The sequence below is a fragment of the Primulina tabacum genome, chromosome 17 (assembly GCF_025594145.1).
Source record: "Primulina tabacum isolate GXHZ01 chromosome 17, ASM2559414v2, whole genome shotgun sequence".
Classification (NCBI taxonomy): domain Eukaryota; kingdom Viridiplantae; phylum Streptophyta; class Magnoliopsida; order Lamiales; family Gesneriaceae; genus Primulina; species Primulina tabacum.
Window position 1 is genome coordinate 27188692 of NC_134566.1, and position 20050 is coordinate 27208741.

The 20050-nt window shown below is 33.3% G+C and overlaps 2 protein-coding genes and 1 pseudogene across 2 annotated transcripts; 2 read left to right on the forward strand and 1 right to left on the reverse strand.

Moving 5' to 3' along the window:
* Positions 1–1391: 1391 nt before the first annotated feature.
* Positions 1392–1958, forward strand: LOC142530629 (uncharacterized). The gene is made up of 2 exons (XM_075636453.1): positions 1392–1647; positions 1765–1958. The coding sequence occupies exons 1-2, from the start codon at positions 1392–1394 to the stop codon at positions 1956–1958; spliced, it is 450 nt and encodes a 149-aa protein (XP_075492568.1).
* A 515-nt stretch (positions 1959–2473) lies between these two features.
* LOC142530630 (uncharacterized) lies at positions 2474–3374 on the forward strand. The gene is made up of 2 exons (XM_075636454.1): positions 2474–3065; positions 3109–3374. The coding sequence occupies exons 1-2, from the start codon at positions 2474–2476 to the stop codon at positions 3372–3374; spliced, it is 858 nt and encodes a 285-aa protein (XP_075492569.1).
* Positions 3375–5331: 1957 nt separating this feature from the next.
* On the reverse strand, positions 5332–19454 carry LOC142531296 (uncharacterized; annotated as a pseudogene).
* Between the last annotated feature and the right edge of the window lie 596 nt (positions 19455–20050).

The window sequence follows — 20050 nt, forward strand, 5'->3', positions numbered from 1 at the left end:
TTAACACTTATTTTCTCATTTTCATTGTCATGATATACCTCATATACATAATCACATGACAATTTCATAAATTATCGATAATCAACATAGGATTTACGATAATACGATACACAGTCCTTACAACTTGTGTATTCACAAATTGTGTTTGCGTTATCACCAAAGCTATTGGTGATGCATTTTTCATTAACAGCGATTGAATTCTACTTTCCAAATTGTTTCGTATACCATGGGCAACTTAGATTTAGTTGCTTTTGTATTCTGTCTTGTAATTTAAGACATGTGTCGTCTCGAGACTCGAATCATAACTATTGTTCTTCTTGCATCAGCTTTTTTCACCACGCTGTGTTCTTGCATGTTGGTGTGTGTAATTAATTGATGGCACGACACATAAATACATAATTGCTCATTTGCTTGTTCTTCCTAAGATTCGGTCCATCAATAACCATGACACTTAATTAAGTAAACTACTATATTTGCCCATTAAATTCTTCTCGCACAAAGTTTGAAAGATCAAGCGACAATTCTCAGTCTTAGAGATAAAAGATAATTTTCAATTTTGACGTAGAACTTGAAATTATTATGATTATTTTATTATTTATGATGATAAATAAAAATTGAGTTTTCTCCTAAAATTTTCAATTAGAAGTTAGATTACGGCGTGAATATTTCATGAATTTTCAATTCTATTTTATCATTTGATAGCAGAATTCTTGTTATTCGAATTTTTTTAATCCTTAATTAATATGTCAATTACGTAAAGGTTGTTATTTTGAATTGTGTATCTGTATTTTGTGTCCAAGTGTAGTATGTAAAATTTGTTGTTTTGTGTGGAATAAATTTTTTGAGGTAAATAAAGAAGTAGGAACGTTTTTTACAAACACGAAAACTTTTATGAGAATGGCTCACAGATCAATTTGATTAGTCATTAATTGGTTACTGCTTGAATATTTGTTTATGAACAATTGATTCTATATTGTTTGTTGTTGAGTTATTGATTGACTATTACTTGTTTATTTGTTTGATAATTATTTTATTACTTGTTTAGGACTATAACTTGGACTATTTTAAAATGGAACATCAATCTGCTGCAAAGAAAGAAAAACATTGATATCCTCCTTCTTTAAGAAGAGAGATCGTCAATCTAGTGAAGATACTTCAATTCCTACAGTCCTTACAATGCAACATTAATCCAGTGAAAGTCTTCTATTTCCCAATATCCAAATTCCTTCATGTTCCTCTCCTAGAGACGAACATCAGTCATCATCTACTTGTATTGAACGAGATCCGGGAAAAAGAAAATAGATATGTGAATATCATGTTAATGTACAAGATGAGATAAGACGTTCATATCTAAATATGAGGCCTTATCATCCAAATATGTTGGAGTATCCATGTACAAAATTTGGAAAGCCAGAATCGTCGTTTTCAGAAAAAATGATTTCAGAAATTTTATTGGTTGGAGTATTGGCCTTCAACAAATAAGGCATATTGTTTCTATTGTTTTCTTTTTCCTGAATGATGTTAATTCATCTAATATCTCGGCGTTGGTCAATGAAGGATTTGACAATTGGAAAAGGGTAAACCAAGGAAGAACATATGCTTTTCTTGCCCATATTGGTTCTGCAGCTTCTTCGCCTCAAACTATGTGTGAGAGAAGAGCTGAAAATTTGATGAGGCCCTCACAACATATTGATAAAGTGATGCATGCACAATCTAAAGAGTAAAAATAGAAAAATCGTCTGCGTTTGAGCACCTCAATTGTAGATGTTCGTTGGCTAGCACTTCAAGGTTGTGCGTTTAGAGGTAACGATGTATCTCTATCTTCATCTAATCGTGGAAATTTTCTTGAATTGGTTAAGGCTTTTGCAAAAATGAATACAGAAATTGATGAAGTTGTGCTTGAGAATGCTCCAAAAAATGCCCAATATATCGCTCCAGAAATTCAGAAAGTGATTTGACATATTATGACCAATAGAGTACGGCAGATGGTTCGTGAAGAAGTTGGAGATAAATACTTCTGTATTCTTGTTGATGAAGCCCGAGATATATCTAAAAGAGAGAAAATGACCATTATATTGAGGTTTGTGAAAAATCATGGGATTTTGACAGAAAGATTTTTTCCCATCAAAAGTATTAGTGACACTACCTAAATGAATTTGAAAATTGAGATATCAAATGTTCTTGTTCATCATGATCTCCATGTTAAGAAAATCAGAGGCCAAGGATATGATGGTGCTAGCAATATGCGTGGAGCGTCGAATGGACTTCAAGCATTATTTCTCAAAGATTGTCTCTATGCATACTATGTCCATTGTTTTACGCATCGTTTACAACTGACATTGATTTCTGCAACTAATGATGTTAGTGTTATTTGTGAAACTTTTCTCATTTGGACAATATTGTTAATATTATCACTTCTTCTACTAAGCGCATTGCTGAATTACATACTGCACAAAGAAATAAAATTGAGTATATGTTGTCAATTGGAGAACTTGATTCTGGAAGTGGTACAAACAAGATTGGTAATTTGCAACGAGCAGGAGCTACTCGTTGGAGTTCTCACTATGATTCGATAAAAAGCTTGATAGGTATGTACACCGCAACTTGCAAAGTTTTTGAAGTTCTCAGTGATCATTCTCCAAATGGAAGAGCTAAGGCTGAATTTTGGGGGATTTACAGAAACATGACAAGCTTTGAATTTGTGTTTATTTTGCATTTAATGCATAAAAATATGAGAACAACAGATACTCTTTGTCAAATTCTTCAAAGAAAATCTCAAGACATTTTGACTGCTATTACATTTGTCACTACTACCAAAACTAGCATTCAAGAATTTAGAGAATATGGGTGGAACGAATTTCTTCAGGAAGTTAAAGTTTTTTGCTCAAGAAATAAAATTGATGTGTCTGACCTTGATTGTCTATATAATATTGGACGTTCTTGTCGACAAACTATAATAGAACATCATTACCACTTTGATGTTTTTCATGCAGCAATAGATTTCATTTTGATGGAGTTAAATACTCGGTTCATTGAGTCATCATCGGTGGAACTTCTTTCTCTTAGTACATCTTTAGATTTTAAAAATTCATTTGACTAATTTAACAGTGATGATATTTGGAAGCTTGCAACGAAGTTTTATTTGGAAGCTTGCAACGAAGTTTTATCCTGGAGATTTCACATATCAAGAAATTGTTGCTTTGGAGTATGAAATGATACAGTATAAACTTTATGTGATGCAGAATTTAAAGGTTTCTACACTTGTTGAGTTGTGTCAGCAATTAACTGAGAATGGACAGTCAAATGTTTACGTTATATTGGCTATATTGATTCATCTTGTTTTGACATTACCTTGTGTCTACCACCACTACTGAGCGAGCTTTTTCAGCAATGAAGCATGTGAAGACGACACTTCGCAATAAAATGGAGGATGAATTTCTTGCCGATTGTTTGACACTCTATATTGAACAAGATTTAGTTAAACATATTGATGTAAATTCCATTATTGGTGAATTTTATGTTTCTCGTATTCCTGGATCTGTCCCTGCGTTGGGGTAATTCTGAAAAGTCTTTTAGGGGATCAAGAACCTCTTTTACACGAGTTATTGTTTCCTTTGGGACTGAGTGTGGCATACTCATTGCTTATTAAGCCTCATTCACTCAAAATTGATATTGTTATTTTGGCTTAAATTTTTCCACATTCTGAAGATCTATGTGAAATCTCTCTCATTTTCTATCAATCTTCTCTGAAATGTTACCAATTGAAGGAAATGGATATGATCCGCATGATATTCATAGCGAGATGTGATACAGGGAGGATGTTGCTCTTGTTCCCACAACACCTACTAGAACACATGCTGCTCCGACTTTGGACATCATCCCAGTCTCCAGCAGTGAGGTTATTAACCCCACTAGGGGTTGAAGCACCCGGAACATAGACTCCCCATGTTAGTTGTGTGCTTTTATATATATACTAGTGGACCGTTGCACGCGTTGCGTACTTGTATAATATTTTTTATAATTCATTTGATTTATATTTAAATGATGATCAAAATATAATTATAAGAAATAGTGAGAGACTACACTGTAATTTTGATATATAAATTAAAAAATAAATTGAAAAATAAAAGAATAAAAAAATTACCTCAGTAAGAATTGAACCTATAACCTAAATCCCAAGAAAAAATGACTCTATCCGCTGAACTACATATAACTTGCATTAAAATTTTAACATTTTATTAATATATATAATTATTAAAACAGACCATGACATCAAAGTTAGTTACTCTAAATGTCTCAAACTTAATAAAATAGTATTGATTCAAATACTCTTTTTAATAAAATTAGAAATTAAATTTGGAAAAATTGAAGATCAAACTTAAATTTTCTGATTTTTATTTATTTTTAAAAAAACAACTTTTAGTATCAATTTAAATTTTATCGGATAAAAAATATAGTATTTTTGTAAGAATATGTGTATTTTAGAGATTTTAAAAATGAAAAAAACTTGGGTGAGACGGTTTCACAGGTCGTATTTTGTGAGACAGATATCTTATTTGGGTCATCCATGAAACAAAATTACTTTTTATGCTAAGAGTATTACTTTTTATTGTGAATATCGGTAAGATTGACATGTCTCACAGATAAATATTCGTGAGACCGTCTCACAAAAGACCTACTATTTTAAAAATTACACCATGATACATTTTGTCTCTATTAAGCCCAACTTTAATATTACACTAGCAACTTAATACATTTGTAATATGCATTGGTTAATATAACTTGCTCTTGATTAATTAGATGTCTTCACAACTTTAAATCATATATACGAAGCAGTTACACTACCCAACTTTAAGATTGAAACTGAAAGGAATTAAAAAATATATACATTTAGCAAAAAAACATTTTCATAAATTAGTTCTAGCAGAAGACAAATGAAAAAGAATTATAGGTAAAATTTAAACGTTGACTTCCTTTACATCAAGTGAAGCCCCGCTATATGTTGATAGAATATATGTTTATATATATATATATATATCTTTTTGTCTCGATTATATATTCTTAGTATAGTATAGAGATATAAATAAATAAATATAATATATATATAAAACATGCTTCTCGATGGGAACTCGTTAGTTTTTGCTAACGAATAACGTCATTGACTTATTATATGTTTTCATATTTTTTTTTTGTACCTATATGTTTTCATATTTAACTACTACTATAATAGAAGTTTGGATCAAATCTCAATTATGTGAGTGTGGGAAGTTAAAAATAAAGTGTAAAAAGAAAATTCCTCACCCTGCGGTATAAAAAAATTGTTGAAATTCTTATATCATATTGCACAAAATAGAACAGAAAATTTCATTTAGTTATGCAGTAGACTACACCATACTGAGGCAAACACCATTGCCAAGAAATTCAGTGCCAAAAATTCAACATTAATGTCACCAAAGCATAAATCATTAAACAATCAGTTAATTCATCAATTGGTCCCAAGAAACACCAAATCAACATTAAAACATCATTAAATAAAAACAAAAGAAAAACAACATAATATCTAAATTTCATAATCAAGTTCAGTTAAGCTCTTTAATCATTTGTGGCCCTCCAAATCATACTTCCAACCACTCTGTGGATCAATCTCATCAATGGTGATCCCTTTTTCTCTACTGTCATCTAAATTTTGAAGCCGCATGTTGTAATGAACATACGTCAAATCAGTCAAAGCTTTTATCTCTATCTGCTCATCTCCATTCGTCAGCATCAGCTCTGCAAAGCTCCTCGTGAGGTTGAACTTTGAGGCACCGTCACAAGTTTGGCTAAGAATGCGAATAGCACATCTCTGCAATTCACGATATTCTACACCATGAATTGACCACCAAGTTTCTGCAGAAAACGTTTGGAAGTTAGGTAGATTGACTTTTAGTGGAAAAATGGCATCAGTACACAGAAGGTTATCGCAAAGACCTGGTGGAAAATACACTAGGGGGTTGCTGGTACTTTCACCAGAAATCTGTTTTCTTTTCCGGTGCTTTTCAATTTGGAGCTCTAGTTTTGTTTGGTACTTTTTAACTTGGTGCTGTACCAAATCTTGAACGCAGGGATCTCTACCCAAAAACATCATGCAAAGGTTCATATCCTCGACAATGTTTGGATCAGAGCTACTTGACTCCATGTATCTCGGGTTCAAAAAGTAGCCAGCAGAATGAAGGGAAATGTGCAGATGGTTTTTCCAAATCTCGTCTATTTCTCTCCAAAACGGCATGTACTGAGATTCTATGTGGTTAAACCCCACTCTGATTTTTCCCTTCACCTGAGAAATTATTTTGGAAATGAAACCAGTTTGCGGCTTATTGGTATTATACACAGAGTTTAATGCACATACAAGAGGCATCGATGCCTTCAAAGCCATCGTCGCCTCTTTCCAGAAGAAAGTGTTCTTTACCAAGCCAGCAACTTGTTTGCCTTCGGTTAAAGTTGACATTCCCGAGGTTTTCCAGTCACTAGAAACAAAGAATGTTTTCAAAAGTTCCTTCTTTGAAAACGATGCTGTCAAGTGTTAAATATGGAACGATTGACTTGATTTTGGATGGTCTGACTAGATTCTGAATGCAAACAAAATCTTTCAAATGTTTTAAAGCACTGGCATGATTCCGAACAAACTCTATGATAACTCTAGCCTTCGCCAATGCATTTTCAATGCAACTCATCGTTTTGAATTTCTCTAGCATCAACTCGATGCAAGTGGATGCACTTACAGTCCAAAAAAAATGCTTGTATTTTTCCACTAGTCGCTTGCCAACTAATTTCATAGAAACAGATGTTGAATATGTAATGATTTGAACAACATTCTCGACTCCAACATCCTGAAGAACTTCGTCAAGGAATAATTGCATGGCATCAACATTGCCCACAAAAGATGATATATCTGATGATTTTAGATAAATCACACCTCGCGGACAATAGACCAAAATATTGACGAGATTTCGACCACTTGAATCAATCCAACCATCTAACAAGATGCTGCAACCAGTAGTTTCCCATGTCTTTCTCATTTCCTCGACGTATAGTTGCATGTTTAATAATGAATCCTCCAAGATCCATCCTTTCAACTCCTTAAGACTGGGAATATTATTCATAATTGGCCCATGCCCAAAAAAGCAACTGACCATCTCCAGGAAGAATGTCTCTTCAACGTCTTTAAATGGATGGCCTGTTCCATAGAAGAACCTACCTACACTTTTTTTTACCTCCATCTCCGACGAATTTTCATGGCTACTGGTGCCAACTTCAGAAAACTTTGTTTTCTTAATGGAAGAAGCTCTTTTAAACCCTGAATTTTCTAATAGACAGTCCCCTTCAGATATATCGACTTGGGTATTAGCTTTATTAATGTTGACATTACCCTTAGGAGCGCTCAAACTTCTCTTCAAATTATTTATTTTCTTTTCAAGCAAGACTGCCTCAAATACTTCTTTCACATCGGCTGGAACCTTCAAGCAAGGCATTACATCATTTCCTACCGCTCCCAAATGGCATTTGAGGCGATGGAAACCACTAACTAGTTTACCACAGTAATTACATTTGACACTCTCCTTTAGTGGATCCATCGGAATGCCATGATCATTAACATTTATTATATCGTTAGATGCCATCATTGAAGATAAATGTTCACTGATGTATGCAGCTGCAATATCCACCTACATGCCAACAAATAAAATAATTCCATGAAAACATAACATTCTAGCTCATGTACATTAAAGATGAATCGAATTGTAAAGCCCAACTCACAGTTAAACGGTAAATATTTTATTCAATGGGCACCGCTAGCATTTCTAGTAGCCAGAGGAAAAGTAAAAAAACAGAGTAAATAATCGGTGAGGATCTTCAACAAAGTATGGGAGTTCTAGCATAAGCCAATTGAAAACTAAAATATCCCGTCAGTTTAGCCAACTAGATCGATGGAACACCATATCAGTCACACTAACCTCTTACTTCAGATTGGCTAGGCAATTTAAGATCTTGCCGAGGAGATCTATTTTATCTGATAGCATATCATATGTGTTTGAGACTGAAAATACTATAGGATACGCAGGCTGGGAATCTAGCACATCCAACACATTGCAATGATCTAGAAGGAGCTATAAATGCGCTACAAATGAACCTCAGACATACTTTCATTGACATCATGACCCCTGCTCTTGGGATAATATCTACTTGTAGCAACACTCTGAGTCTCTGACCAGTTGAATACAAATCAAGTGAAGGACACAAAGGGAGAGATTTCTGATAGAGCTACCATGGACACATGTAAAGACTTCTTAGGTGTAAATTCAATCCATGAAGAGTACAACCATAATTATATCAAAGAAGCCTAAACTAGGTTGGTGTAAGATCAATAGAGATGACAGTGTTGTCAATGGATAAATAAATTAAAAACAATGCAGAAATTGAGGAACATGAAGAGATGAAAAGGAATGGAGGCATTTGGGCTTCTGTTGCATATTTACAAAAAAAAAACAATCAAAGAAGCAAAGGTACTAGTAGACAGGAAGGCCTCGGACTATCCTGACACCCATTTTTGACACCTAGGCTACACAAAAAAAAAAAACATGAGAATATATAAACGCACAACTCACCCCCATTTGCAGAACCATCAGCACCTAAGACAACATTAACAAAGACATGCTAGTGAATTGCCACCAAAAAGGTAGGCCATGTTTGGCAAACAATGTTTTTTATCGATATATTTCTCAGGGACATGGTCTACGAATTGGGGAAAATGAACCTTGTCTAGAACTGTAATAAACTAAAACGAAATTTGGGTTAATCAATGTTTACTCCATCAAATTCTCAACTTAAGTTCGCCTCATTTATTTTCCCCAATCGTATCCATAAGTGCTAAATAAGAAATAAAACTGTTGTACGAATGCTTGCATCAAAAATTAAACTACAAAGACCTTTAAATATCACATTAAAAGATTCCACTTAGCGCTTCCGTATTTCCGAATTTAGTATCCAAATAACCTTTTGAAACCAATAATCAATTGCGTACTTGCATCCCACATTCGCTGTTTTGCATTCATTAGTAACAAAAACACAAGCGTAAATTGTCAGCAATGCTTTGGTAGATAGTATTTCATGATTTCAATCAGATATAAATGAAATATTTCAATCAGATATAAATGGCAATCTACATCTCTAACTCATACTTATTCAATCACAATTTTGAAAAAAAATAATTTTACACAAGATTTGCAGATTTTTGTCAGATCCATGGGCTATTGTTAAGATATATAACCCTAATTGCCTGCAATAAAAAATTATTACGGATCAACCTTGATCTCTTCAAGAGAAAAAAAAGGGCCAAAAGCAGAACCTCCAATTAAGCTCTGGCAATTGGACGCCCACAAAAACAGTTCAGAAACATAAAAAACATATAGGCCGAATAACAAACAAGAACGAAATGCAATCAGGTTCATTCAAATTGAGTATCAAATACAAGAAATGAAGAATTCATTGCACCAAGTTTAATTTCGATTACCGGCTCCGAATGTGGATCAAAATCTTAAGATATTTTTTTTTTCTCCGCCCTTGATGAAGAAAGGGGATAAGACTCCAATGTGAAAGTAACACGATAATGATTAGTGTGCTAAGTACAACAGAAGTGATTAATAACGTAAATCTGTTTGTCTATTACTTATCCAACATGTGTCGAAATGTGAGGTAGAATTGTTGCCTTTTATTGCCCGTTCAACATTAATTTACAAGCAAGATTAGGATTTGGATTTTGGGCCATAAAACAATAAATGGGCTAAGCAATGAACAAAGAAATACACTAGAGGTGTTTAGTCCAGTCCCCTCACTGCCCCCAAACAACCATTAAAAAATCATATTTTAAAAAAGAGTGCCACAATTCCTTTGGAACTATGAAGGTAAGAAAATACAATGATATACAAGAATCATTAAGCAGTCATTTCTAGTTATATTGTTAAACTGAAAATGGACGAACTCCAATAAGAAAGATAATCCAATCCATACTAATAGAGAAAGTGGAAATATTAATTTTACACGATCGAAGTGGCAAGATCTACATATAAATAAAGTTTTAATAACCACAAAGTACTTGCCAAATCCATTCTCCAACTTGTTTCACCATACGACTAGGTCATATCATCATTAATGCACCAAAATTTTCTTCGGAAAAGACAATTTTTCCAATATCTATGAACTGATAAACATTTCTTAGATTACAACAAAAAATAGTTTGAAATGAAAAAAAGAAATTTTAAAGAAATAAAGAGACGAAAACAAAGTCTAGCAAAACACTAAAGTAAGGCAAATTTTTTTTAATCAAATGTCTTTAAAACTTTGTTTGAACAGTCAAAAATCTCTTATACACTGACACTGCATATTTTTTTAGCATGAGTGTACATTGGCATCATCACAACTTCCTACAAAAGATATCACTAAATTCATCTAAAACCGAAAAACCGCAAATAAATTCATCATAGATTTGCTTAATATTTTTTAAGCACTAAGGTTCTGAAAAACAAAATGAAACACTTGAGGCCATACAATGAAAGCACACATGTACAATTTCATCGAGCTTCAGGTACTTCATGCCCTTATTATTTTTCAGCGCTTCGTCTAAACAGTCTTAAATAATTTCAACTCAATGAAAAATAACATCAACAAGCTTAATCTAATCTCTATTGCTTTATATACGATTTTAAATATGAAGAGAAACTGAATTCATGTATCAGGAGCCATTTACTCAAAAAGAATCAACCAATTCCCTAGTATATCTTTAGCTAGATTTCAAGTATCCCTAGTTATGGAAAATTTCTGAAGAGTTGACTATCACTATGATAACTGAACTAGTGACGTAAATGGAGCTTATGGTGAAATCCTGAATGTAGAGGTTACCGATAAAGAGTCTGACAATAGAATGAATAAGTTTTATGTTAAACCAAGAATATCGATTTTGATTGTATTGACGTATGCTCTGGGTATTAATCACTATGTATGAAATCACACCATGTGATTCATATGCTCTGGGTGTTAATCACTATGTATGAAATCACACCATGTGATTTTTTACGATCCGAGTAATTTCCCGACAGGAAAAATTAGGAATTGTTTTGGAGGTCAAGGAGTTTTGTGTATGGAAAGCAAGCATATATTTTAAATCCAATTCCCCGAGTTATTGAAGGGAAGTGAGAGCCACAAAAACAAACTTAAGGAGGACGCCTTTGAGGGTGGGTTCGTGGGATGGGGAAGTGTTTTGAAACCGGTCCCCCAACACCTTTCAACTATTTGCAATGCATACTACAAAATGTTTCCAAGTCTTCTAGAATTCGTGATAATGCTGAAGTATCTAAGTATTTTCAAATCTGGAGAAGGGTTACTCAAGCGTACTTTGTATAAGAAAGAAATATAGTTTGCATCACATCATTAGAGGCCTCTAAACTGTATGAAGTATCAAGGAACAGACTGGTACGGGTGCTCGAGAATCCACTCCTTTTTTTGCAAATAATGTGTGGGATGGGGTAGTTTTTTTGGGTCTCCTGACACCTTGCAATTATCTTCAATGCATACTATCAATGTTTCTAAGTTTGCCAGAGTTGATGATAGTGCTGAAGTATCTAACAGCAATTATCTTCAATGCATACTAGCAATGTTTCTAAGTTCGCTAGAGTTGATGATAATGCTGACGTATCTAACAATCTTCAAATGTGATATGTGAAGGGGTTTACTCAGACGTACTTTTTACAAGGAAGAAATAGAGTTTGTATTACATAATCAGCTCACTCTAAACTGTACGAGGTATTAGTGCATAGACAGGTATGACTGCTCACAAATCAAATGATTTTGTCGCAAATATCTATTTCACCCAGATCATGATTTTTCCCACTAATAAAATCTTTCATTTCATATGGAAGACGATGATTTTTCATTAGACAATAATTTAATTGCATATCACCACTAAATAAATAAATCCTTACTACGAATTTGTTTGCAATATATTAACCAATTCAAGTATTGCATGCTTGCACAATATTTTTTATAATCAATTTGATTTCTATTCAAATGAAAATACTATGATAATGGTAAAAATAGTGAAAGGTGATACTGCAATTTTAAATTAATATATTCAAATGGGGTCCTACTATCATTGTAAAAATCACCGAGAGGCTAACTGATATTTGAAATAATGAAAAAAAAAGGAAAAAGATAGAGGGACTAAATTGATAATTTTAGATAAATCACACCTCGTGGAAAATAGACCAAAATATTCAAGAGATTTCGATCACTTGAATCAATCCAACCATCTGACAAGATGCTGCAACCAGTAGTTTCCCATGTTTTTTCTCGTTTCCTCGACGTATAGTTGCATATTTAATAATGAATCCTCCAAGATCCATCCTTTCAACTCCTTAAGACTGGGAATATTATTCATCCCATGCCCAAAAAAGTAACTGACCATCTCCAGGAAGAAAGTCTCTTCAACTTCTTTAAATTGATGGCCTGATCCATAGAAGAACCTACCTACACTTTTTTTACATCCATCTCCGACGAATCTTCAGTGGCAAGGCATTGCATCCACTCCTACCGCTCCCAAATGGCATTTGAGGCGATGGAAACCACCAACTACTTTACATCAGTAGTTACATTTGACATTCTTCTTTAGTGGATCCATTGGAATGCCATGATCATGAACATTTATTATATCGTTAGATGCCATCTTTGACGGTGTTCACTAATGTATGCAGGTGCAATATCCACCTACATGCCAACAAACAAAATAATTAAATGAAAATGTATTTGAAGGAAAAAAACTAGTATGCATTCTAGCTCATGTATATTAAAGATGAATCATAATTGCAAAGACCAACCACGACTTAAATGGTAAATATTTTCTTCAATGGTCCCCGCTAGCTATTTTAGTAATCAGAGGAAACGTAAAAAACAGAGTAAATCATTGGTGAGGATTTTCAACAAATTATGGGAGTTCTAGCACAAGCTAACTGAAAACTAAAAAATTCCATCAGTTTAGACTTTAGATAACTAGATCGATGGAACCCCATATCAGGACAGTCACACTGACCACTTGCTTCAGATTGGCTTTTGAAATTTAGCATCTTGCCAAGGAGATCTACTTTTACCCGATAACGTATCATATGTGTTTGGGACTGAAAATAACTAAAGGATATGTAGGCTGGGAATCTAGCACATTCAACACATTGCAATGCTCTAGAAGGAACTATAAATGCGCTACAAATGAACCTCTGACATACTTTCAGTGAAATCATGCCACCCCTGCTCTTGGGATAATATCTGCTTATAGCAACACTAGAAAAGTTGAATACAAATAAAGCGAAGAACATAAAGGGAGTGATATTTCCCATAGAGATACCAAGGACACGCATAAAGACTTCTTACATGTAAAGTCAATCCATGAAGAGTATAACCATAATTAATTCAAGGAAGCCCAAACTAGGTTGATGCAAGATCAATAGAGATGACAGTGTCGTCTATGAACAAAACAAATTAAAAACAATGCAGAAATGGAGGAACATGAAGAGATGATAAGGAATGGAGGCATTTGGGCTTCTGTTGCATGTTGAGAAAAAACTATCAAAGAATCAAAGTTACAAGTAGACAGGAAGGCCTCGGACTATCTTGACACCCACTTTTGACACCTAGGCTACACAATATAAACATGAGAATATGTGATATAAACACGAGAATATGTGATACAAACACACAACTCACCCCCATTTGCAAAACCTCTTTAACACCTAAAACAACATTAACAAAAACAAAGACATGCTAGTGAATTGCCACCAAAAAGGTAGGCGAAGTTTGGCAAACAATGTCTTTCCCACATGTAAGTGAATTGCCACAAAAAATTACGTAGATATTAGTTCTTCAAACTAAGTGATTTTCCCAAATGTCACCTCTTTAACCAAGATCTAAGATATCTTTCTTAACCACCTTTATCCAAGTTTTCAAGACATACCCCACCTTCTACTTCTTCCATTAACTTGTCAATCTAAGATATGTCAGATTGAAGCCATGTTTGGACATTTCTTCACATTACTAAATCATGTTAGACAGTTGTCCTTAATCTTATCATCTATCGGGGCTATTTAGCGCTAGACCTAAATAGCTCATAATCATTTCATTCATAATTTTATCAATGCATGTTTTGCCACACATCCATCTTAACATACGCATCTTTGCTACCGTCATCTTATGCGTATATAGTACTGTAGTGGCCCAACACTCTGAGCCATAAAGTATAGTTGTTCAAAACAATACTCTTTTTAACTTTTTCCTTTCAATCTGCAGACATCCTTTCATCGCATAAACTCTTGATGACATCCTTCATCTACCCTGCTTTAATACTATGGTCTATATCCACTTCTTTTGTTGCAAATAATGCGTGGGATGGGACAGTGTTTTTACCCAGTAAATCCTGAAACCTTGCAATTATCTTCAATGCATACAAGCAATGTTTCTAAGTTTGCTAGAGTTGATGATAACGCTGAAGTATCTAAGAATCTTCAAACATAGAGGGGGTTACTCATAGGTACTTTGTATGAGGAAGAAATAAAGTTCGTGTTACATCATCAGCTCACTCTAAACTGTATGAAGTATTAGGGCATAGACAGGTATGACTGCTTGCAAATCAATTGATTTTGTTGCAAATATCTATTTCACCTAGACCACGATTTGTCCCCACTAATAAAATCTTTTGTTTCACATGGAAGGCAATGATTTTTCATTAGACACGATAATTTAATTGCACATAACCACTAAATAAATAGAATCATTGATAGGAAATGTTTCCAATATATTTTAATATTATGGGGTTCAACAACGTTTATTAAAACTAGTTCACCAACGCCGTGTTGTGTGCTTGTATAGTTTTTTTTATAATTAATTCGATTTCTTTAAGTAGGGGTAATAAAAGGTAGTAAATGATCATACTGCAATTTTAAATTATTATATTTAAATGGAGGTATACCATAATAGTAAAAATTAATCAGGGACTAAACTACAATTTGAAATAATGAAAAAAAGAAAAGGAGAGAGGAAATATAATACAATTTAAGATGATGAAATAAAAAAAGAAAAAGAAAAAAAACCATGACAGTATTTTTGTCTCTGTTAAGATTCTTAACAAATAGTAATAATATTCAATAAAACTCTTAGGTAATCCCAAAGTTATTACAGAAGACCGTTAAAAAAGAAAATGCCAGAAATCATTTCAGAAGTCAAATGGAAAAAATCTGACTAGCACATTAATTATTCGCAATTAGTTATTTCAGAGGGAAAGGGAGGACCGAGAGTTAAAAAGGAGCCTTGTTACCATAGAGAATGGGTATTCCAGACATCTTATTCAGTAAAGCACGTGTGGGGCATTGAGGAAGAAATATCAGGGGTGATGGAAAGACGAGGTTACCTGGCGATCCAGTTATAAATTATAAAAGACAAAAGCTTTGACCAATGAAAGATCCACAACACAACAAATAAACAATTAATCCTTGTTAGTTTCTAGCCTTTCATCAATTTCTTTTTAATTTCCCCATCTAAATTTAGCTCATAGATCAGTCTGGCAAATCTCCCATTTAATGAAATCCATTATAAATTCCCATCATTCAATGTCTACAGTTAATTTTGTTATTCTTTAAATTTCATCAAGACACTTGCAGCAAACATATTAGAAAGCATGAAATCTTAGGGTCCTTGGGTTTTGCTCAACTGATGTATAAATTTCATCAAGGCTTTTGCAGCAAACATATTAGAGAGCATGAAATCTTAGGGTCCTTGGGTTTTGCTCAACTGTTGTATAAGAAAGCAGAAAAGTCAAAATTAAAGAAATGAATCATGCAACTAATACAAGTCACAGACCTGCATCATTTACTCGAACTTCGTAGAACTCCATAAAAAATATTACAAGATCTAAGCCCTAACCGGCATGTGCATTTAGAGCTTGCAACGAATCAAAAGACCATACTATTTTCTTTTGTAACATTGAACATCATTTTGGTTTAAAATTTGAGGGAACTCGGTTTTCACTAGATTTGGATTGAAAATGAAATGCGACTATGGGACAAGATATTCCTGTTTTCGTATACGAGTTTGGATTTTTCTTAAGTAAGGCACTGCTTGATTAATAGGATGGAATAATCAATGGTGAATACATTGGAACAACAGAAGGATATAAAACTTCAATTATTTTAAAACTCGAGTCAAACGTTGCCCAATAATAGCAATAAGTGAATTATGTAGTGACATGGTATATCATCCCCCATACGTATATTTTTATCAATACCTAAAGATTACAATTGTTCTGAAAAAATATCAATAATTTTAGATAAGAAGTATTAGTTTTAGCTTTTGAAACATTGACTTAAATAATAATTCTGCATTACGCAATATTGCCAAATCATTTTTGAAGTAATAATCCAATACAAGTTGTAAAAGTTATTACTATACCGGGTCTAAAATTATCGAACTACATTTATTCATTCAAATCGAAATCTATATTACCACCGAATACTAGAGCTATGGCTAGAAGTAGAATAATTACCACAAAATATGTTTTTCATAAGTGATTATTACCATTATAATAGCAATAATTCTCGTTCAATAAAAAGCAATATTTGACACGATTATTAATAAGAAAAGAATTCCATACATTATTAACACCATCCACGGTTTAGACTAGACCAAATATGATTTTGAGAGCGTAACTTGACAAAATGATAAAATTGTATGTCCGAAAAGAATAAGAAAGTAAAAAGATAAGGAATGTAATAAAAGTTAATCATTCGACTTGGTCAGATTTGATTAGAATGGTACGGTTTTAACATGAACAATAGTTAAGTTCTACTCCACTACCGAGGCCTCTTACATTGAATTCTCGACTTTGGTGAGATAATAAGTGAATATATCAATAACAGTATTATTTTCTCTAATATCCAACAAATTTTCCAGGCAACACGTCTTTATCACCAACTGCCTAACAATCATTTCAGAAGGGTAAAATAATTAATAATCAATTTGAAGTTTTATATACGTACTAAATTTTCTTTAGAAATAAATGAATGTCATCTGTTGCTGTAAGGGAGTATGCAGAGCGGTAACTCAATCAGATATTTATGCAGTGCCAGGATAACAATGTGACTCACTATATAGTGCATATTATATCAATATTCGTTAAATTAAGTGATAATATCTCGTGGTTTTCATGAAAGGCCAATGTTAGCACTTCAAAACTTTTAACAATAATCTGTGTGAATTAAAATAAATTTAAAAAATTTTGATGCTTTTGCATCTCCATCTTTGTGCACCCATGTAACCAGGAAAAAATCTCAAGCAATTATCACACATCAGTTCCGATTGTCTTTCCTAACCATAAGCTAAGCTTGCAGGCAAGATTAAATACCGGTAAGTCAACAAATGGGAAACATGAAACGGCAAGGTTTAAGGCTAGTAATAAGATTTAGTCACAAATACTTTTTGAATAAATTATACGATCAAAATCCACATGAATTTCTACTAGCTCATTTTTGGATAATGAGCTCATCCCGGCCAACTTTCAAATCACGGAGGCTTGGTCCCACTATGCTTTTTCAGCATTATTGGAAATGTAATTTACACCTTTACGGCTTGTTCACCCTCATCTATTAATAAAAGATGCGTCTTCCAATCGCTCTAACAAAAATGCTTTAGCTATTCTTCATCATAATTCATACACCATTACATATCCAAAAGATTGTGTAGTTGATTAACCACGACAAGGCTCGACCATCACACCTTGACATAAATAAGACGCAGCCCTCCGACGAAACGCATGCCCTTAGCTATAAAGGCCTATGTTTGAACGGATTAAGTATCAAGATGGTTTTTTAAGCGTACTTTGAAATTAAGTATAGTAAATAAAAAAGGAAACGCAATAATATTGCAGTGAATTTAAACTAATAGATTATTTGTTTTCGTGTCATTTGATAGGCTGTCAAGTACACATATGATGAAAATCTCATCAGATACTTAGGTTCAAAGACATGATACCCCCGGAAGCTTTGCTTCAATAAAATCTGAATGTTGACATGATACCCCCGGAAGCTTCAGTTCAAGCCACTCTTTGTCCTGACATTGAACCCTTACTTAACTATCCAATATTCCCCCATCTATACCTTCATATTTTAAACATAAAGACATAAGCACATCAAGACTATCTTCTTCCCTTCCAACAAGAAAACATATTTGTGCATTGAATACAAAGCGAGCACAGCTAAATTCAACAAAAGGTGCAATAAGACAACATTCATTTCTTATTCATGTTCACAAAATAATATTTATCTTTCTATAATCCTTTGCAGCCTAAAAGTGTTTTTCAAAATTAAAAAATGCATTTTATTATGAGTTTCTGCATGTTGGTTATATTTTCCATCGTTTAAAGCTAAAATTTGCTGAAAAATACTTTCAACATCACACTAAGTAATTCTAGTATATTCCACCTGGCTTACAAAGGATCATCCACGAACACCGGAAAGAGGACAGTCAATTTCGCCTTCTTTTTCTATTGCTTGCAGTAACTTAAATAAGTGCACAGACACAAATCAACATTCTGCTTGAATGCCTGCTAAGCCTGATACTAGAAATTTTGAACCATCATCTTGTTTATCTTATTTTTACCAAAGAAGACTAATTTTGGGGATTTACGACAACCAATATGATAACGAGATGGATATGTAACTGAAATATACTGATCAGAGAAAAGTAATAATATTCAGATACATTATTGAGTTGATGAAGTAAATAGCTGTAAAAAACTACCTCTTCAAAATGATGGAAACCAGCCATTCGCCCAGGAATCATCTTTACGATTTTTCGCAAGTAGGGCGAACTAAGCCACGCAAGGAGCAATCCCCTTGCATAAATTTTTTGAAATTTTATGTGTAATTTTTCCAAAAATTCAACCTGGTCGACTTCCATCTCTCAATCGCACCCATCATTGAATTACGAAGAGCGCGAACGGCGGACGGTTTAAAATCAGCCATAGATGAATCCATCACGAGAACTAAATTTGGGCGAATCATTTGATTCTTCCAAGACTATCTGCAGCGGCGCCCAGAAATCAAAATCAAAACAAATCAAATACATAAAAAATCAAAATTGACTCCAAGTTATTCATCCCCGTCTCTGTTTTGAGGCAATAAATTGTTGGCAAAAAAAAATACAAACTTCACAAAATCTCAAGCTTTCTTAAAAATATTTAGTGATCAAAAGGGTAAAAATAAAAAAGAACGTGAAAAAGATCACCTCCACGCCGCCGCCATGGACATTCGCGTTTGAGTAAGCAACTGGCCTCCGGCGACACCTAGGGCTACTCTTACACAGAACGCCTGCATGCTGACACGTGTTACAATTAGAAAAATAATTATTTTAATTCTTTTTTTTAATACCTTGTGAAAAAATTCATATTTTTTTTAATTATTTGATATTTGATTTGATTTGGATTAATTTTGAATTAAATAAACTTAATTGTACATATTTCAGTTGGGCACTTCGTATTTTTGTCTGTGAATAGGTCTTTTGTGAGGCGGTGCTACGAATTTTTATATATGAGACGGGTCAATCCTACCGATATTCATAATAAAAATTAATATTTTTAGCATAAAAATTAATAATTTTTCATGAATGACTCAAATAAGATATGTGTCTCACAAAATACGACCCGTGAGACTGTCTCATACAAGTTTTTGCCTTTGTCTATTTAGTTTGGAAAAATCTAATATTATATTTTATTTTAAATTGTAAAATATCAGGAATTGTATCAGAAAATAATATAATAATAGAATTATTGTTGAGAGTGACGAGAAAATAAATATGATATAATGATTCTACTTCTTAACGTGAAAATTGAGTTTAAAATGCAATTTTTAAAAATCATTAAAATGATAGTAAACAAACTTTTCACTAATAGTAAACTTTTTTCCTTTTTTAAAAAAATATTAAATATAGT